General features: G+C 38.8%; 3 protein-coding genes across 4 annotated transcripts in view; 1 reads left to right on the top strand and 2 right to left on the bottom strand.

Moving 5' to 3' along the window:
• Positions 1 to 431: 431 nt before the first annotated feature.
• Positions 432 to 5451, bottom strand: LOC116725235 (PRELI domain containing protein 3B). 2 transcript variants are annotated; one of them, XM_032571163.1, is made up of 6 exons: positions 5319 to 5451; positions 3629 to 3797; positions 3446 to 3535; positions 2659 to 2729; positions 2390 to 2513; positions 432 to 2267 (listed from the first exon to the last, which is right to left on the bottom strand). In XM_032571163.1, exons 1-6 carry the CDS (start codon positions 5348 to 5350, stop codon positions 2151 to 2153), a joined length of 603 nt encoding a protein of 200 aa, XP_032427054.1. In that variant the 5' UTR covers positions 5351 to 5451; the 3' UTR covers positions 432 to 2150. The 2 variants fall into 2 exon arrangements, with proteins under 2 accessions (XP_032427054.1, XP_032427062.1); XM_032571171.1 differs by having other exon boundaries at positions 2390 to 2492.
• Positions 5452 to 6366: 915 nt separating this feature from the next.
• Positions 6367 to 8057, top strand: atp5f1e (ATP synthase F1 subunit epsilon). Its single transcript, XM_032574968.1, has 3 exons — positions 6367 to 6498; positions 6839 to 6960; positions 7867 to 8057. Coding segments are annotated over exons 1-3 (156 nt in total). The 5' UTR covers positions 6367 to 6466; the 3' UTR covers positions 7869 to 8057.
• Positions 8058 to 8947: 890 nt separating this feature from the next.
• LOC116727509 (piezo-type mechanosensitive ion channel component 2) overlaps positions 8948 to 21577 on the bottom strand; it is a 39637-nt gene continuing 27007 nt past the window's right edge. Inside the window, 23 exon segments of the mRNA XM_075074334.1 lie at positions 8948 to 9605; positions 9939 to 10164; positions 10335 to 10414; positions 10981 to 11097; positions 11957 to 12126; positions 12542 to 12634; positions 12798 to 12986; positions 15178 to 15325; positions 15447 to 15605; positions 16250 to 16449; positions 16451 to 16465; positions 16557 to 16704; positions 17744 to 17766; positions 17768 to 17877; positions 17989 to 18196; positions 18287 to 18475; positions 19095 to 19353; positions 19474 to 19785; positions 20552 to 20710; positions 20842 to 20870; positions 20873 to 21040; positions 21169 to 21335; positions 21454 to 21528. Coding sequence (XP_074930435.1) covers positions 9350 to 9605; positions 9939 to 10164; positions 10335 to 10414; positions 10981 to 11097; positions 11957 to 12126; positions 12542 to 12634; positions 12798 to 12986; positions 15178 to 15325; positions 15447 to 15605; positions 16250 to 16449; positions 16451 to 16465; positions 16557 to 16704; positions 17744 to 17766; positions 17768 to 17877; positions 17989 to 18196; positions 18287 to 18475; positions 19095 to 19353; positions 19474 to 19785; positions 20552 to 20710; positions 20842 to 20870; positions 20873 to 21040; positions 21169 to 21335; positions 21454 to 21528 — 3500 coding nt within the window. The 3' untranslated portion in view covers positions 8948 to 9349.

The following is a 21577-nucleotide window of genomic DNA, read 5'->3' as shown; positions in this document are numbered from 1 at the left end:
ATATTATGTTCCATTTTCCCAGGGTATAAATATGACATAGCGCTCGATTCTTTTAGCCAATATGCTGGACTGGAAGAATCTGTTTATTTTTGAACAGGATGATAAGGAGATAGAAGAAAAAAAATCTCCAAATCTTATTAATCTTGTTAGAAAATCATTGCAAAATGTGGGATCTTTGGGTAAACAAGTCTCCACAGTAACTATTAGAAACCTACTTGCTGATTTACTTGCAGCTTTTTTCTGTATTTCCTAACGTTTGACATTTTTTAGGACTGCTTTTTGTGAAGAAATAATTTATTAGAGTGGATTTCTTTTAAAATTCCACTTAAATACAAATTTAAAAACATTTTCTTACAAGCTAAAAAAAACCCATTACAAATCATCTATTTAAAATAGTACAGAGACAATTCAAAAAAGTAGATTCCACAGCATTGATGAAACAATGACATCCCTTTTATTTTGAAACAATCCAGTGCTCACTCTTGTTTCTGGTACACATTTACATTCTTGGAATGTAGCACCATGAAAATATAAATATGAGTCTATGAGTATTTACAGCCGATGTTAAAATGTTCCCATAGAAAAAACCCCCACTACTTTTATGAAACAAGATACTGTATTCAGAGGAGAATAACATGATGGAAACAGTTTGTAAAATATGAAAAAAAAAAAGGTGTTTTGAATTGGTAACTGGAGTGAAAAAGCCCAGAATGCGTTTGATAATGAGATCGGACCGACTGTAGACTGGTAATGTTACTCACCTGAATTCTGTAAGAGCCTTAGTCTAAACAAACTTCCATTTGTACAAATTAAAATTTTACAGTGAGAAGAGGAAGGAAGTCCATAAAGAGTGCTAAAGTAGACGGACCCAACATCCACTTAGTTTATACGAGTCTCCTCCATTCAGTCAGAACCAAAACGGAATAAAATACCCGCTTCATATTATAAACGAGCAGTTCAACAGTCTTAACAAGTATTCAACGCAACAAATAAAAATACTGACATTTACAAACAGGAAGATGAAGTGGTCAAAGCATACAGAGAGGTTAATGTCACAAAGTTCAAGCATAAGCTGGTATTAAATTAGTAAAGTTCTTTGTAACTGATGTTGGCACAGTCAGTGCAGAGATCCTCCTATGACATTAGTGAGAATTAGCAAAACACCAAAGCCACTCGTTCGATTTTACATTTGTACGCTTCTGGGACCTTCTTCCACTTATAAAGTTTACATACTGAAAATAAGTTCAACATTCAAATATGAACATTCTTAAATTGTAACATGTAAACCAAACAGCATATCCTCACTGTAAAATGGAAGGAAATCTTTTTTTTTTTTAAATAGATCAGAAAGACTGTAAAAGAGGAGACCAATCAACTATACTGATAAACTAGCATCTGCATCACATTGTAATCATTTAGAGAAGCTCAAAGCTGCTTGTTTCTTAGGAACAATACTCTACAGCGCCACCTTCTGCTCATGGTTGGCTTTGGATCAGAGCACATCTGCAGTGTCAGATTTCTATAAGTACATAGAGAACCTGCCTTTTCTATCACCAACTCCACCTCTTAAGCACCACAACAAGACCAGATGCAATTTAAACACCCTGTTACAAAACACAGGAAACAGAGAAATGTAACCTCAAAATATGAACAGCTGTTGAGATTTTTAACTTCCAGTTACTCCTTCAACCTGTCTGCTTTTAGAACCGGATGAAGTGGTCAGGTCTAAAAATGCCTTGAAATAACAATAAAATGTTGCAGCCGAAGAAAAACGAGGGGGACGGTAAAGTTGGCGTTGCTGGGTGGCTGTGTAGGCACAGTGTGAATCATTTTTAAAAACACTTCCACGTCTACAAAACAACAGTCCTGTGAGCTTCAAGTTCAGTCTGAATCAACCCTGTTTTTCTAAACCATCTCAGGGTGCCCTGGTATTCTCCTCAGAAACGAGTGGAGACGGTCGGTGCAGACTTACTGAGGAAAAACAGACCAAGTTCTAGTGGAAAATCCAGACAAGCGTGTGTGGGACCAGAGGACTGGACGGTCGGTTTTAGGCTGTTTTGGCAGATTAGAGGGGGTAAGAGGACATGTTTCAGTCTGTCAGTTAATGGTGCTGAAGTAAGCAGAAAATAAACTAAAAAGAAATCCAGGGGTCATTTTTCTGTGACAGCAGCTGCCATGGGAACACGCATAGAGCCACGAGCAGTGGCTGCTAGCTCCTCGATCTCAGTGTTCAGCCGTCTGATGACCCACTCCATTGCCTCCCGACCCTGAAACAGATGTTCACCCAAGTCACAAACAACAGGAAACAAAGACTTTTGACGCAAAAGAAACATTAAGACAACTTTGTTTGGGTGTTTTGTTTAAAAAGATCAAATAAAAGCAGACTCACCTTATTGGCATTAACAGATATAGTATTAGCCATGAGTCCCTCTAGATAGCTGCTCAGACTGACGCCTTTTACACTGATCAGCGCCTCCTGAGTTAACACTGTTCTGAAAGCACAAAGCAAACCACTGCAGGATATAAAAAACGCAACTATCACTGCTTGTCCTGTTATAAAGATTATATACATTAGGACAAACATGTGAGAAATAACATATTTTGGACAGATGTACTGCTTCTGGCTACGGTATACACAAGTAAGTCTAAGTCACTTACTTTCCAGGGTCTTCTGGATGCGGCTTGTACGTCAACTTCTCATCGACAGATACGAGGTTAGTGAAGGAGATCTAGGCAGATGTAACGGATGCAATTAATGGTTTTAAAAAGGAAAAAACGTTGAAACACATCTCAATTAAATTTACATCCGAGAGAGCCTGGAAAGAGTCATTTTCTAACATCGTTTGCTCCTACCCCCAAAAGTCTTAGAAACAAAACCGATGCTGGTCTTTATTCCCCTTGATCATCTTTTACCTTTGCAGTTTTGCTCCTGACTCTTTGGAAGTGCCAATACCTCCAACTATGCGTCACTTCAGATCGACATTAGAAATGTCAAACCTGTGCAGTAAACTTTTTGTATGACTTGAATATTGCCTGAATGCCTAAATCTACTCAAACAGCCAACTATTTGCAACAAAAACAAACTATGTTATAATTTCAAACTAAGAAATGTTTTTACAACAATATGTCAAGCATGTTCCAGTAGAACAACTGCAGTAATTAGGGTTTTCTTTATTACTCTTTTCCAATTTTCTCAAAGAAAATAAATAAATAAAATTCCATAATGCACCAAAACGGTCAACTTGGAGAAAAAGTACACACAAATGACTAAAATACTGTTAATATTAAGAAAGGGAACATGGCTGCAAACTGGTGAAGGGTTTAAATGACCAGCAGCCAACAAAAACTGAGGTCTTTGTTGAGTTATTTTTCATCTAATCCCACTTTGGACTCAAGCTTGAATACATTAATTTGTTCCTCTAACATTCATAGTAGTACTACTTACATTTGTTGACTGCAGCTCAAATGTTTTCTGCTTGGGGTCCACGACCGAATGCTCTTGAACATACGTGCATGTTCTTGTTACTCCAATGATCTGAAAGCAAAGCCACCTGTCAAGCCTGATGCAGACTGAAGAACTTGGAATGTGATTTAAGTCAAAAGTGTCTCATAGGATGAATAGACATACAGATTTTGCTATGGCGGGAAGCCCCCACTCTGTGCTAAGGAGTCTGGTGCTGTGTAACCGTCCATCTGAGTCAACATTTCTGTCCAGAACATCAACACCAAACACACTGGGGTTCATCGGGTTGGGGTACTTCTGCATCGCTGCCTTGGTCACCGTCTCCCATGGGTGGCTGGTAATATGGAAAGAAAGAGATTATGTTTATTACAGCTCAACGTGTTCAAAAAGACTTGAGTTGTTGTCTACTATCCAGCTTTCTAAACTATTTTAAAATAAGCAAAGAATTTACACCATGATTAAACAAATGGGAGGTTTTTTTAAACAGCATTTATACATCAATTCATACCAGCAAGTGGTAATTTTTGTAACTGTTTTGAAAACCAATTAAAGATTTTCAATAACCTAATGTCTGAAAATGCGATTGTGTTTGTCCAATTAACAACATCGACCGGAAGCTGACTCCCTGTCTAGCTTGACCATATCGGCCATATTTCATAAGAGAAATGACAGGTCCAAGCAGAGATCAGAATTAAATTATATAGGAGGGGAAGATAATTGCATATTGTGAATGAGTAAAAAGAAAAATGGAAGGAAAACATTTGCAATGTGTGGGTACAAATTGACCCAAAGGGTATGTATTTTAAACAATATATCTAAATATCAACAATTGTAATTTGTGCCATGCTTATGTTGCACTTGATTTTTTTCAAAACTTGCAGGATGTTATTTTCTTCTTCTCTGCATTGCTGTTTTTCCTGTTTTATATATATTTTTTTCTGAACATTTTCTGAATATTTTCTAATCGGTCAAATAATAATTCAGTTTGACATTATATTTACTGGATAACATAAGAGCACACATCTAAAACTATCAATATCCACTAATAGTATTTTTGTTTTGCTCTGGAAAAAAAGGTGTCTACTAAAAGATACGTAGTTATGTCACAGGAACACAGGACTGAATCAATCGCAGCCCGACTGGCCGTTTCCAGGCAGCAGTTCCTGCGCACTGCGCAGACTCACAGCATCACTACGTAGCAGCTCACCCAGAAACTTCTAGAACTGGAAAATAACACAAACAAGACTATTGTTCTGCATCTAAATCAGTTCAGCCTCCTGAATGGATCAGAGTGTAATTTAATCCTTGCTTATTTGATGGATGCGCCTCTGCTGCAAACACTGCATCACGCCAACAGTTATGCAACACTGATAATGCTGTACATAATGTTAAACTGGCCGCCGTGGGGGAAATAAAAATTAAAAAAAACGCTATGTGAAAACCACCCGAATTCAAGCAAAATGCACAAAAACATCAGTTAATTTTAAACAATGTGACGAAACTTAACAAAAACTGGAAAAAAAAGAGCTTAGAATAGAAAACTAAAGCTGTCGGTGTGTTAATTCGGCTAACTACCGGTTTAGTCCCACGCAAGAAACACTTCATACGCTAAAAAGCTTAAAGTATGTCATGCTAGCCATTATAAGCGGCAACATACATGACTGATAAACACCGGCACTTTAAACCGCTTTCATTCGAGTTACTGAACTTCTCCACAGCCTTAGCTGAAGAAGCTAACAACGGTAGCGGTTAAAAAGAAGACGGAACAACTCAAAATGGTTACACAATAGACAGAAACGTAGCTCCGCAACCCGTACGGCTGGTCAAATATCTTGGCAGGAAGAGAGGCACCTACTTGAAAATGTGCTCTGACGCCCAGATCTTCATTTTTACAGGCTTTTCCGTCAGAAGCTCAGGAGCCGGTGACTAGAGACAGCGTGACCGAGGGGAGGAAGGACGACAGGCGACTAAAGCGCTGCTTTGGGCTGATTTTAGCTGAACAGCGATACTGCCCCCTGGTGGTAGAACTGCATACTTCACAGCGTTATCTAGAACAATCTACAATTTATTTAATAAATTTCCCCTTTTCATTCTCTAACGGATTAAAAATAATTAGGCTATAGTTATTCACTATGTGGTTTTATACAAATCCAGTCCTAAATTCAAGATTTCTGCCAAAAATAAATTCTATGTGTATTCAATATAAGGGTCATAGCATAGCTAAGTAGTTTTGCTCTACATTATGAAAAAGAAATCTCAATATCTCTAAAATGAAAACTGGGCGTTTATAAACACTCTTTATGTAACGACATTCTAAAATAAAATTAAGTCTGGATTTTTTTTTTTAATGTATTTACAATCTCAATCAGTCAAAACAAAATAGACCTCATTTATATATACAACATTGCAAAGGGTTTGTAAATAAAAAAGAATGGGTTCAAGTTAAAAATGAAGTAAACTTTTTTTTTTTACATCTAGCAGTGATATACACAAGCACGAATGTACACAAGCCATATTTTTTTAAAAAATGAATACATAATCAAAGTATGCATTTTTAAAATAATATTAATCAGTAATACTAAAAATAAAATTAAGCATTGAAAAATAAAATGAAATACTATGAGAATAGAATAGAATAGAATAGAATAGATAGAATAGAATAGAATAGAATATACGATTTAAATGACAAACTCTTGGTTCACATCATAGCAGAAAAAAACAGTAGTAGGACTGTATGGGGCGGCCCGTAACACTGCACATTAATAAATGTGTTAAGGTAATATTTTACAGTCAGTCAGTGGACTGCATGAAGCGGAATTAGTTCTGTAAGAGACCTTTGTCTTGTCTGTGTTTGAGAGAGCTTCTGTTTAGGAGATGTGTGGCTGCCATCTCTGTCAATCCCTGCCCGAATCGCTCCCGATTGGACAAAGAAGTCCTGACGTATGTAATATGACGTCATCACGCACCTTCCCGACCTGTCCTTGAAGTTACGGAGCAGTCAAAATGGTTGCATACTGGAGACAGGCAGGCCTGAGGTAATAAGACTATGTTAAATTTATCTAGTGGATGCTTCTTTAGAAACTGTGATATGTACCATAACTTGTTCGTACAAGTGAGAGTATTTTTAAGAGTTGTTGTTTCGCCTTTAATTTTTTTCCTGTAGTTCAGCTCCATGCTATTAGCCTCTGTTAGCTTTGATGCTTAACCTTCCGATTTGCACGGGTTCTAATTAGAGTTAGACTGTCAACGAAAATGTTGACTGGCTCTTTTAAGGTGCATTTGTGACTTGAATCAGATGGAACTACTTTTCCGGTCATAATTAGACCTTAGCATATGCTGTTTAGCATTAAGCTAACCGGTGTGTCCTTCATGCAGCTACATCCGCTTCTCCGCTATCTGCGCCAGCGCTGTGCGGGCTGCGCTGAAGCCGCAGTTCAAAGTCGAGGCACTGAAGGCCGCAGAAGCCAACGTCAAAGTCATCAAGCCAAAAACAGCATGTAAGTTCATTAGAAAACGACCTGCTGGAGAGTAGTTCTTTTCATCCTTATGTTATTTTTAGGTCCACCAGGGTAACAATGAGCAGCTTTTATTCAGGTTCTAACAGCAGAATTTGAAGTCATCGTGAAATCCACATCATTCAATGATGCATTCTACCCACCCAAGTCTTTTAATTAGCAATTATTAGTATTATTCATGGGCTGTCTGTTGGTAGTGAGCAAAACTTTCAGATTTGCTTGACAAATATCATAACATTAAAATGATGCCAAATTCCTGTGTGTAGGTTAAAAGTATGTTTTAAGATCTGAAATTGTCTTGTAATTTCTCTTTAAATTTAATCTGAAAACTTGACCCATAATTGCTAAAAAGTGCTTCAATAGATTTTTTAAAAATATATTTGTGCTACAAAATGTCAAGGAAACTACATTTTTATAAATATTTTAGTCAGTTAATTGACCTACAATTGTAAATAAAGCAAAAAATAGGATCTTTTCTCATACCGACTGGGTAAAATACTTACTAGTACATATTTAAAAAAATATTGTGTAAAAGGGACAGTATTTGCCTTCCAGTAGTCTCTCAGAATGGTGGTTTGATAGATTAATCACACATAGTAATATATTTTAAGCTTTCATTTTTTTGCACATTTAATGATTGTGGCTTACAAGTAAAGAAAATTCCCAAGTTTAGCTGTCTCAGAAAACTTGAATTCTGTGAAAAAGGTTATTATTGGAAACTTACTTACTATACTTGAGTGGATAGTCAAAAACAATATCTAGCCCTTTTTATTGATTGAAGGTGCACAACTAATACATTGCTCATCTTTGAAATAAAGGCTCGTCTGTCATCACGTCCAAGTAGATTTTCAATGTATTAATGTTTCTTTCTCCTTTGTTTCCTCCCAGGATGTGAAGCTGTGGTGTAAATAGTTTTGTTTTTTTTCCTGGGTTGTGAGGCCCTGCTGTCCCTCCTGTCCTTCAAAACATGGAGAAGAAAGGGAGAAGAAGAGTATGAAAACATCTAGATGTCACATTAAAGACTGGGACCTGAATGAAATTGTTCTTTTTCATTTGTAATTAAAAATGAGTACCTTGAATCCTGTTTGCCTCTTTGGTTTTCAGTTGGTGCATGTAGTCAAGAGGTGCAGAATAAGATGCTGAGAGATTTTTGTGTAACAAGTTTTGGTATTTAATATTTAATGAGTGTATATGGACATGTACAGAAATGTGGCATTTACAGAGGCATGAGTGCTCTAATACATTCACTTGTCCAAGTTTGGAGTTTAACACTAGGAGGATCTGTAATAAATACCATCAAGTCCTGAACCCAAAACCATCAGACACACATGCACTGCAAAGTAAACTGTCAGTAGACAGGAACTCTTGACCGATTATTAAGTTGCACAGACAATTGTTAAATACATAATTTCTAAGTGGCTACCTTAGACATTTGGTTCTGTTGTGAATGCCTCCTGCATGGTTAAAGTCTGATTTGTTCTGTAACAGTGACTATTTTTCCCTTCTCTTCCAGTAGGTCTAACTTTCTCCAGAGTTTTATTAAGCATGGATGAGAAGAAAATTAAGAAGTTGGAAAATCCAGCTATTGGAGGTTTCAAGTCAAAATTTTAAATCTTTGTTCACACTTTGCATCAGTTTGCTAGAGTTTTGTCAGTAAAGTCAGTTGAATCTTAACATTCAAACTAGATAATTTTATTCCATGGAAGTTGTATTGGTGTAGATGTACCATTACAACTCGGGTTAACCGGACATAAGGAATACTTCATCCTTAAATTAAAACATCTGCCCTTACCTGGTATGGTTCATGTATCTAAAATTCTATAATTTACTCCATATACCACTTTCATATAGAAGGGGTATTTTTAATCTTACTAAAATAAAACAAATGTAAATTTAATTTTGTGTGAATTAGGAGGATAAGTGCAGCAATCATGGCCTACATTCATCTATGCTTGTGTCCATTACACTGATAATAGACTGAAACACAAAACTTTTTTTTTTTTTTTGCTTTAGCCTACTTCAAAAACTTCTACATCAGTTCAGCTGAAATTTAACAAAGGCCTAAATATTAGAGCAAAGAGTATCCCACAATACAAGACTACAATATTTTTGATTGTTAGTCTTTTTGTTGGGAAAGGATTGAAGTCCTTATAAAAAAATATTCAGAACTTTGAGATCAATCTTTTCTGTATTAAGTGCTATTTCTGCTTTTGACATGTACAAGTTGGAAAATCTGAAGAAAAGATAGTCTTGCTGCATAGTGCGCTTGGCGGTTCTTACTAACTACTACAACTAATGTCTTTGCTTTACCCTAAGACACTAAAAAGTGAGCACTTTCAACCTTAGTAACAGACGGTGGGCGTCCTGAGTCCTAGCTGTCTTTCTTCTCTCTGGTCATCTTGATCATGGTCTCTGGCGATCGGTAGAGGAAGATGAGTTTCTCGAACAGCGTCTCCTCCAGCTCCATCTCTCCGGTCTCCCGCACCACGAAGATGTCTGTGCACAGTTTCAGGACTCTGTCCACGCAGGGCAGCTCCTCAAACATGATGGAGCGAGAGATCCCGTTGAAGAACTCCCGGACGAACTTACCGATGACGAGAACCACCGACATGTACAGGCCGACAATTCTGCAGCCAACAAAGAAAGAAAAAAAAAACAGCTTCAAATTAAGAATCATATGTCATTGTGTTTGTTCTAAATCAAAACAACTGCAATATTATTTATCAAAAATAGTTTGAATTATTCAATCATCCAATCTAATAAACACAGCGAAACCAAGGAATATGATTAGTTGTTAATGTGCTACCTGATTAATAATACAAATAAACATTGACCAGATTATACTATTGAATGTGTGAAATCTGATTCAACAGATCATTATTTCTCAGCAAATGGGAGCAAAAGTGTCAGTATATTTTTCAGCAAGTCCCGCATCTTTTTTCTTTTTTTTTGCTACCTACCCATGTCCGGCCAGAAAGCCCAGACTTGAAGGGCTGACCTTATCATTGAACACCACAATCTCTATGTTGTGGCATTTCTGTTCGCTGGAGGTGAGAACCGAGGAGCACTCCTCCACCACCCACCACTGGCCCGCCTCTTTGTCTGACGTGCCGTTGACCTGCTGGAGCTTGATGGACATGGGCCGGAAGAAGGCGAGTCCACGGAGGTCCGAGCGCTCGGATGAGTCTGAGGGAGACTGTGCCGAGGAGAAAGTGAAGTTCTAGATTCATACCAGATAACTATCAAATAAAGTATTGCACCATGTGTTGGCCTAAATCGTAAACTTAAGCAACATTCTCAGGGGCAAGGTATCATTCCAAAATGACCACTACCCCTCTCAGTGCACAGTTGCTTACCTACTGACATCCTGGTTGCCATTTTAGATTCTTGTCCTTTGGGACCTCGTATGTATTTTGGCAGAAGAGAATGAATCATCCTTCAGGAAAGAAGACACAAATAAACACCTTTATTAATAAGTATCTAGCTTATTTACTTTGGATCAACACTTTCCTTTAGTTAGTTATTTTGTTTGTATTTTCTTTTAATTCCTGTAAAGCACTTTGTGTTGCCTTGTTGCTGAAAATGTGCTATATAAATAAAATTACCTTTACCTTTTTCTTGCCACAAAAAAAAAGACTGTTTTACTCACATGAACTGTCTTTGTATGCCTGTACCTATAGATATCTTATTATGATGTATGGAATTTGGCTTTTTGCAGATAAGTCGGTATAATAAATTATCATGATGTAAAGAAGTTTATGGCTGTACATAACCAATCCAATCTGGTTGTGAACCACTTTTTTTGCAATCTAACTACAGTGAGAAAAACATCTAAAGTAGTGAAATGAAATGGAGTTTTGGTGGTTATTGAAGCAACGGTAATGCTGGAGTGTCGGGATAATATAAAAGCACCTCAGGCTTGTAAAGTTTCACTTCAGAACAGCAGTGAAGAGGGTAAAAAGCAAGTGAAGTCCAGCTGGTTGTGCAGAAAGAGGGACTCACACAGGTTTGTTGCTGTTGCCTTTGAGCATTTGGACAATCCCGTCCCTCAACGCCACGTCGTCAAACTTCACCGTGTGTTCTCCCACCGCCTCGACATTCATTGATATGGACGCATTCCTGAGGAGGAGAGCAACACAAGCAACAAACAACAATTATCTGTAAGGTATGCAGTTTGGTAACATAAGATGTCACTTTTATGAACACCTTTAACACCAATTGATGGTGATTTTAATTCACACAGCCCCACTTGTCTCCTTTAAATCATACCAGTGTCTACTCAGACTCAGCCTATAGAAGACGTGAACAAACAACATTAATTAGTTTATTTTGATTTTACTGTAAAACTAATAGTACACTCAGAGGGAAAATTTGCTTTGCAGTGGTAATTAAAGGCACAGAAACAGCAACAAAACAAAAATATAGACGTAGACAATCAAACATTAATCATGATGTTTAAGTGCAAATTATGAGTTTTGCATGCAGCATGTAGTTAAGTTTACTTGAATATTATGCATGTTGTTTAACAAGGTTCTGTATAAAAATGTCAAATCTATGCAAGAAACATTTTTGGGGGGGATATGATGATGGGGGAGTTAAATGCATCCACTAAACAATTTCATTTTTACAGTGTGATATGACACTTTGTTGTTGTATTAAAGGGTTAAAAATAGATTGATCTGGACTGAAAAGTATTTGTGTAAGAGAGAGTTGCTGTACACTATTCCTGGCATTACCAATTTTAAACTGGTTTAATTTTTTGTAGAAAGGTGATGCTACAAAATGAGGAATTTGAGTCAAACTACAACACTGATCAAAACAGAACCTGGTGCAAAACTATGCTATGTGTTTAATATAGAAGGTCAACTCGGAGGTGTACTGCCACCGTAAGCTCTCCTTTGGTAAATCCGGGCGTTTGCAAATGAAATACAAGTACGCACAGTGGGAAAAGCAACTGTGTGTATTTGCGCGGTCGAACCTGAGCAGTGTCCAGCGTAAGCTCATGTATATGTGAGAAGAGTCGCTCAGTTCCTCGATCATTGCTGCTCGACTGGCTGGGCTGATGGTCCAAAGCAGACTGGCATCGCTCTTGATTTTAGCGGCAACAATGTCCTTGGCTTCATAGTTCATCAGGAACTGCATGGCACCCTGGGACGCATAGAGAGAGAGAACAGACTTACACCTTCTAATGGGTCTCAATAAATGTCTGATACTAAATGTCGAATTTTATTTCAAAAAATAAATCAGCCACTGTTAATTTTCAACGTAGACAATCAAATCCTCATCTACGTCCTTCAAATGCATTTATGGTGTGATTTGTGCATCTTTTCTCAAACAGGATTAATATTGTTTGGAAAGATGTGCTGAATATTTAATAAATATTAGATCTGCTTTTTTATTGTTTAAAATAATTTTTTTTTCAATGTTGATCACAAAAAAGTAAAAACGTATGGTACTTCCTAGTTGGTATAGTCAGTTTTCTACTGGTTTGTAGAACTTTCCTCTGCTCGTCATCCCATGCAGGGGATTTGTTTGATTTTGCAGTGAAGTGAACATGTCTCACTGGATGAGTAGCATAAACTTTTGTGAGTCGGTTGAATCCGGCTTCGGTGTAGGCGACCAGGTTCTGCTCCTGAGCGGTCATGGAGAACAGAGGCTGCAAAAAGACACACCAGACAGAGAAAGACATTTATCTACCAACATACGAGCGTGCGCAGTGCGTGAAAGCCGAGTCACGCTTCAAATGAGGCAGTAAAATAACAGCTTCTAAGTTTTTCTGTGTCACAGGAAGAGTCTTAGCAGACGCAGCTGGTGCTGACCTCATATCCTGCGATGCTTAGCTGGATGGAGACGTCTACCGGCTGATTGGTCACTCCGACCGCTGACTGGACCAGAGACATGAAGAGGAGTGGGAACCAGATGATGCTGATCAGGGCAAAGATTATGAAGCCACCCATGCCATATTTGACAACTTTCTTCTTCTTCTGTCCTGGAGGGTGTGGAAATTTCTGGAAAATTGTAGCAGCTGTTTAGCTTCTCCTTATGTAGATTAAAACTCCTACAGACTAATACATTTAAAAATTCATCACACTATATGAATCCTACTAGAATGTATTTAATGTTTCTTTAAAGAGACAAACAATCTCTAATCACTCCAATTAATTGCTTTATGCACTTTTAGTCATAACTTCATATAAGTTTAAATTAGTGCTACCATAGCAACTGTGACCTACAGTGCCTGAAAAAGTATTCATGCCACAGGAATCTTTTTCATTTTCTGGCATTTTAATGGCAAATTTCAATGAATTTCGTTAGGATTTGTCTGATAGAGCAACTGAAAAGCAGAGTGTGATTGTGAATAGAAAGTTATTTTTCATTTTTAACAATAAAAACCTGATACATATGAAGTCCATATACACCGTGTTCCAAATTATTATGCAAGGGATATTTTCTCAGATTTTCTTAAATGGTCAATGCAAATGATGATTTTCAAGTCATGAACTATTACAGTATAAATCAAATTTTACTGAACAAAGCTCCTCATGAGAACAGTATTTTTTTGAAAAAAAAACCCTCAAATTGCACTGTTCCAAATCATTATGCACAGCAGATTTTCTAAACATTTTATGGATTATGAAGAACTGCAAACGGTCATTCTTTGAATGTGCAGCATTAAGTGGTCATAAAAGCTAAAATCAAAAGCTATTTCAATCAAAAACATCTCAACAGACAGAGTTACATGTTAACATAGGACCTTCTTTGACATCACCTGCATAATTCTTGCATCCATTGAACTTGTGAGTTTGTGGAAAGTTTCTGCTTGAATTTCTTTGCAGGATGTCAGAATATCTTCCCAGAGCTGCTGTTCTGATATGAACTGCATTCCACCCTCAGATCTTCTGCTTGAGGAAACTCCAAAGGTTCTCAATAGGGTTGAGGTCAGAGGTCAGAGGAGGATGGTGACCACACCATGAGTTTCTCTCCTTTCATGCCCATAGCAGCCAATGACACAGTGGTATTCCTTGCAGCATTCATTGTCATGCATGAAGATGATTTTGCTACTGAAGGTACGGCTCTTCTTTTTGAACCATGAAATAAAGTGATCAGTCAGAAAGTCCATATACTTTGCTGAGGTCATTTTCACACTTTCAGGGACTCTGAAGGGGCCGACCAATGATTCTCTCCCCATGACTTCGGCCCAATAAATGACTCCACCACCTCCTTGCTGACGTCACAGCCGTGTTGTGATGTGGTGGCCGTCCACCACCAATCCACTACTACGTCCATCTGGACCATCCAGGGTTGCACAGCAGTCATCAGTGAACAAGTCTGTTTGAAAATTAATCTTCATGTACGGCTGGGCCCACTGCGACCGTTTCTGCTTGTGAGCTCTGGTTAGGGGCCCAATAGTAGGTTCATGCACCGCAAGCCTCTGGAGGATCCTCCACCTTGAGGTTCCAGAGGCACCAGCAGCTTCAAATAACTGTTTGCTGCTTTGTAAGGGCATTTTAACAGCTGCTCTCTTAATCTGATGAATTTGTCTAACAGAAACCTTCCTCATTCTGCCTTTATCTGTACAAATCCATCTTTGTTCTGAATCAGCCACAAATCTCTTCACAGTACGATAACGCTTCAGTTTTCATTAAATATCTAATGTTTTCATACCTTGTCATACGGCACTACACTATCTGATGATTTTCATCAGCAGAGAGATCCTTTCTCTTTCCCATATTGCTTGAAACCTGTGGCCTGCTTAATAATGTGGAACATCCTTCTTAAGTAGATTTCCTTTAATTGAGCTCACCAGACAAACTAATCAACCAGCTCTCTGAAATTAATTATAGTGATTCAAAGAGCCCTGACACACAATACCATCTATAAATTTAATAGCACAACAAAAAAATTTATGTTTATGACACTTAAATCCAATTTGCATAATAATTTGGAACACGGTGTATATACACCTGTAAGTAAATGTATTGCAGTGAATGCAGTTGCATGCATTCACTGCAACTGCAAATCTTTTAATGTGTGTCGATCAGGTTTGGACATTTAGAGGCTGAAAGTTTTATCCATCATTCTTTGCAAAATTAGTACAGTTATGCACTACTTCCTGTTGTTCTGTCACACAAAATCCAAATAAATTTCATGTAAATTTGGGGATGCTTATGGATGCTGTTGCAAGGCACACTCTCTTACTTTTTCAGACTCTCTCCAGCATTTGAGGATGAATATGTTAGCATAGATATCTTCAACACAAATCCAGCTGGAGAGAGACAGAGTGGTGTCGGTCCAAACCCAGTCCATCACGGCCCTCAGCTCAGTAAGGAAAGGGACCATCCGAAAGCTGAAAGGAGAGAGTCAGGCAGCCATTTAAAAAAGCAAACAAACAAACAAACATACAGATATATTTTAAAAGCTACCATGTTTCTACTTATGCTTGAGGTAACTGCTGAAGGAAATCGTACCCCTGAAAGAGAAAGAGGTTGAGGTAGTTGTAGTTCTTGGTGAGGAAGTTACCCAGGATGCGGTTTGGGTAGCCGCACTTGATCTGATAGGCAGACAGTCCAAAGTAGATGCACTTCACAAAATACCAAAGCTGAGCAATCGGGTTGCTGTTGAACCTCCTGGAGTAGACAGAGATAAGCAGAGACATCAACCATCTGAACGGCAGTCTTTTTATTACCAAGCGACAGATTCACTGTCTGAGGTTATTATGACAGAAAATAAACAGACTCAGGGTGTCATAAAGAAAGTGATATTTATGTCAGTCCAGTCCCTTCCTTTCTTTGCTTTTAAAGTTGTGTCTTTCTCAGGAGTTTATACATTCTTAAAGCAATACAAACCCAATCTACACGTCCAAGGTGATTAGCTTACAGGCATGACTATAGTGCTTAAAATTACTGAATTAATTTTTTTTTCGGCGTGGCGGAATTTGGACACCTTATCTTCAACAAAATAAAAGTTGGAAGAACGAGCTGGAATGTACTGTGGATTTCCTCTTGTCCTCTCAAGTTTGGCATTATAAATAAAATATCTAATATACACACACACCCTCTAATATTTGGTGAAATGTCCCTTAGTGAAGCGTATCACTTGTCTGTTTGCTATCAAGTTTCTTTCATAACTCTGAATAAATATTAGGTTTTAAAATTGGTTGATTTCCAGCTTTTAAACATAGCCCACAACTTTACGCCAAGTCTAAGTTTATGGCGAAGGTTAATCGGCTTTATCCCAGTAAATCAATTTGAAGAAAAACAAAAGCTTTAACCTCTCTGTGACTCCGGGGAGGATGAAGAACATCCAGAAGTGTATGCCGAACACCAGCACAACCTGGAAAACACATTTCCCCAGCAGAGACTTCTTCAGGTACAGGGCGCGGTCGACAATCATGGTGCCGAACTGGATGAGCAGCATGACCAGAAAGGCCTCGGGAACCTGGTCTTCTGACAGAGTCTCTGAGATGTCCACCTGAGGAAGAGTATTTCTAAAGAGGAGACAAAAACTGTGTGATGTTCCACACAGAATCCTCTGTAATCCTAACCACATACAGTAGAAAATTGTGCTTATGTGTGTACCCCAAAGGCCCCGTATCCATATATAGTCACGATGAAATTGACGACATCAATAAGAAACATGAGGGCGTAGACGTCACACACGGGGCTGTAGTCAGGGTGGATGATGTCATAGAAGAACTGCCTGATGGGGAGATAGATGTGAAGAGCTCTGAAATAGAGAGAGAGAGAGAGAGACGTCATACTTCGCTCTGCTCCAAAACACTGCCTCACAAAAATAAGTACATATTTAGGTAAACTCGCACACCTCAGTCTCAGTACAACTACAAATGTACTTTGGTGGGTTTTAAATGACAGACCAAGATTGTGAGTAGGAAGGAGAAATATAGTTTTCAAATATTTTCCAAATGAAAATCTGAAAAGTGTGGCACGCATCTGTTTTCATCCCTATTCATCTAACTGTGATCTCAGCTTCCCCGTCCATCTTGATACCCACAGCATGCTGCTGCCATCACTAAGTTTGGTAAGGAGGATTGTGTCTTCATGGTCAGGTCCCGTGTTAGTTTTCAGTCCATGCATTGAAAGAAAAAAAAAGGTCAGATCTAATCATGGAGCCCTATTCTACGTGTAAAAATTCACATTTGGAACCGGTACACTCTGTGTACGGGTAATCAAATTAATGCAAATGCTTGCCACACCTTTCAGATACTTATTTGAAAATAAATGTGAAGATATTTAGATATTCATTTTCATAGACTGAATAATACTTTGTTTTGGCCGATCCAAGGTTTCCCCCAGAAAACTTGCTAAGCCCGGTGGTTGGGCCCTGGGGCAGTCAGTCATCCAGCGGCCCGTTGTGTTTTTGAGTTAAAAAATGTTTAAGGTTGACAGAAAATTTTAAAATATCACTCGATAATTATGTGTTATTGAAAGATTAATACCAGGACACCAACTATACAGTCTTAAAAAAGGTAAACATTTTAAAAAGACTTAAATAAATAAGCAATGCTTAGCCTGGTGGGGGCACAAGTAAAGCCTGGTGGCCCGCCAGGCTTATAATTACACTGGGGGAAACCCTGCAATCACATAAGGTTCTACTAACATGCATTAAGATATGTTGTTGTAACATCACCAAATTCTGAGCAGGTCGTAAAATAAAAGCAGTAATTCAATGCGACTAAACCTCCGGACTATAAATAGTGAACAAAGTGAGAATATCTTTTGAAAAGCCACATAGAGAAACAACGTACACTTCTATGCAGGCGGTTTTGGCCTTGCAGCATCGTCTCTCTGATATGCTGTCTGATCCTCTGCTTCCTGGACAGAGGAGCGGTGCGACGCTGCGCCCTCTTCTTCTTGCTGCGCTGCCTCTTTGGTTTCTCCTCTTCAATGCAAAAAAAAAAAAAACAAACAATCAAAGAAAACTTACATTAATAAACTTTTAGATGCGTTTGTGGTAAAAGGCAGGTCACAGGCAAAATGTATGTTTTCTCACCAACAGATTCTTCAGAATCACTTTGCTTTTGTCTGCAGAATATGGAGGTGGTGGAGGCCTGAATGGGGAGGAACTTCAGCCGCCGCAACGATTTCTCCTTGCACCCCGTCTTATCCACTCCGGTCATCTTCTTCTTGTCCACTTTCTTCTTCAGCTTCTTGAAGAAGTCAGGCATCTCCACCTCCTTGTTATCCCACAGCCCGTGGCACTGCAGGTTTGCGGAGAGGCATGAGAAATACCCAGCTCACTGCCGTCGACGCTGTCAGACGGGGCTATTTAAGCAAAAAGAAGGACTTACCTTCAGAATAGATCGGTGGAAGAACAGAGCAAGCAGCTGGATGAGGTCAAACAGGACGTAGCCATCTTTCTTTTCCACCCCGATGATGTTTGGCAGGGCAAAGGGCCGATCTGCGTTGATTCCTCTGTAAGCAGACGTGGTCCAGGGGAAGAAACCAAACTGGAAAAAGTACTTCACTACGACTGTAAGCTGGGACAGAGAAAAGAGACAAATCCAAACAGGTTATTGGCCTATTAAAGGCAGAATTTCAGGAATACTGACAAACAAACAGTGCTTTGAGAAAGCATTTCAACTTTCATATTGTGCTAAGTAGCGACCACCTTCAATGCATTTTATTTGAGAGAGCAACACAAAGCAGAGCATAATTGTGGTATAGAAGTTATTTGTTTTAAACCAAATAAAACTTAGTAGCAAAAATTGTCTTCAGAAGAAACATTTGAAGTGAATAAGAGTCTGCCTGTGTGTCATTTAATCACAGCATAAATCCAGCTGGTGTGTAAAGACCTCAGAAGTTTGATCGAGAACATTATAGAACATACAGCACAAAGATAATCAAGAAATACAATCAAGTATCAATCTCAATTCAAACTGATGTCACAATTACGCTCTAATTTGTGCGGGTTTATCACCTGAAATCCCAATAAAACACATGGAAGTTTGTGATAAAGTGAAAAAAGGCCCTCTATGCTCATTTTAAAATCAAATTGACTAATATATCATGAAGGTCACAGTACTCACTTTAATTAAAGAACATGAAACAAAAGCTATTTATTACATGAACATGTTGGCAGCCGATGCAGCGACCTACCTCAGTGTAGATTATAGCCGTCATCCAGAAGCGTTTGGTCGGCCGCGGCACAGACAGCATGGCCCAGAGGAATATCAGAATGGGCAGGATGAGTGAGAGGAACGATGCCGACACGATGTGGTTGAGGATGATGACAAAGTAGCACAGCATCTCTGACTTGGACACCATGGTGTTGTAGAGAGCGAAGAGCAGCTTCACCGGCCGCGGCAACGTCTTGAAAAACTTATCAGACTCTGAGATCTCTTCGTTTTCAAACATGCTGCGGGGCCGGAGAAAAGGAGGCAGGAAGAAGAGAAAGTCTTCATGTTATGTAACAGACAAGCTAAAGGTTTGATTTCGCCTCTAATTTTGCTTTTGACTGGTTGTTGTGTGTACTGACTTGTTCAGCAGCAGCTCGCTGGCTGTGAGGTTCCTGGTTTCCTGAGTCAGAGGTGCAGGAGACTCAAGACTTTTTTCTTCCTCACTCTGTTGTTTAGTCATTGAGGCACACTCCACATATCTGGGGTATTCGCCCTCTTCTCTCTGCTGCAGTTTTTCATCCACCTCATCTTTCTCCAGGTCTGGATGATCTTGTTGGTCGTCTCCATCTTCTACCTTTTGGTCCTGATCCGATTTTTCACTAACCTCTTCGTCCTTCTCAACGTCCTCATCTGGTTTTGGGTCGTCGTGCTGATGGTCGTCATCTTCTTGGCTTTACAAAAGAATAAGAAAAAACCCCCAAACTTTCCACCAAGTCACAACAATACAACGGAGTATTACGGCTATACAAAGAAAATATAAATAAATAAATAAAATTACAAGACTAAATTGATTCAATTAAGAAATATTACGGGAATAAAGCTATAGAATTTGAAAATAAAGTCATAGTATTAGGAGAATAAAGTAGTAAGAGAATGAAGCCATAACAACATGAGACCAAAATCGTAATATTACAAGAATAAAGTTGTAATACTATGACTTTACTCTTGTAATTTCATTTTTTTAATTTTCTTAGCATGGCCCTAATACTCTGTCATACTTATGTTTATAAGTTAGTTATGAATAAAAATAAGAAGTACTATATAACTGACAAACCTAACAAACAAACCAAAAATTTACTTATGGACTAATTACCCAGAGCTGCTTTTTTATTTTTTTGTACTGCTTTCTTTTGTGCACAATGACAATAAAATGAATTCTGATTATGATTATTGATTTTTTGCTTTATTATAATTTACCCTGTGGCAACGTTTTAAACACAAGTGACACTCTTTTAAAGTTTTTTAGTGTAGCTAGACTTTGAAATGCTGATGAAATCATACATAAAATTTGAGATCTCCCAAATATATTAGCTTATGCTTCCCTTAACTCTTGCTAAATTGAGAGGTGAAATGATGCTTCTGCACTATTTTTGGTTACAGTTTGAATCGTAGTTGTACTTCGACCGAAGTGCGAGTCCAACATCCCCGTTCCTTCACCTCTGTGGTAGGATGTCGTTCTCAAAGGAGCTCTGGTCGATGTTTGCCTCTTTTATCAGCCTCCGTCGGAGCAGGGAAGCGGGCGGGGCGACGGGAGGCTCATCCAGCTCCTCTTGCGTTGGCTGTCGGGAGCCCAGCATCGTCTCATCTGTCGTACAGCTGAAGATGATCAGGAACCGAGTGGGGTTAGACAGAGGCTTTCCGCTTATTCTTTTTGTTGTTTTTTGTTGATTTTTTTTAAATACAAGAGAAGCAGATGTATAAAATTAAGACTGTGTCCAGAGGTCTACCTGTCAAAGCTGCTTCCCTGCAGGACATTTTGGAGGCCTGGCTCTTCAGTTTCACATAGACGTGACGTGAGGAGAGAACGGGAGGTGGGGTCGGAGGAGGAGAGAGCGCGTCCAGACCTTCCTCAGATGACAACGTGTTTTGACGGGATATCCAGGTTTCGTAAAACTGCTTCACGCTCTCCTGACTCACTTCTTTTCCCTGCAAAGACACCGAGAGAGTTTGTTCTTCCCTTCTGCAGCACAAAGTTTGAAGTTAGGTAACATCCAGGTGGGACAAAAGTGTTTTCTCACTTTTGCAGTCATCGGGTTGATGTTTTGTCATCTCACCTTCTTTTGCTGCTGGTTGAGCAACGCGCGCTCCAAACGCAGCACTTTGGAAATGTCCAGGCTGTCTTTGCAGAAGTCGTTCAGACTGTCCGTCAAATCGTCAAGCAGAGACTGCAGAAACAGCCAGCTGAACTTCAGCGTGTTCAGGACACGCTGCAGGATGTTTTCTGCAGGATGCGAACGAGACGTGGACATGATTCGGTGTTTGACTATTCGTTGTTTTAATTTAAACAGAGTTACTGTATATAGAAATACAACACCAACGCCCCCATCAGGTCTGCTCACCTCTTTCTTCTTCTCCCTCTTCCGCCACAGTGCTTTCATCAATTTCATCCTCACTGGAATCGGCTCTGACTATGCCTGAAAAATATTCAGTTTTTATCTCTATTTTTTTTTATTTTTTTATCCA

Source organism: Xiphophorus hellerii, chromosome 1 (assembly GCF_003331165.1).
Source record: "Xiphophorus hellerii strain 12219 chromosome 1, Xiphophorus_hellerii-4.1, whole genome shotgun sequence".
Lineage (NCBI taxonomy): Eukaryota > Metazoa > Chordata > Actinopteri > Cyprinodontiformes > Poeciliidae > Xiphophorus > Xiphophorus hellerii.
This window is presented reverse-complemented; position numbering and strand designations above follow the sequence as displayed.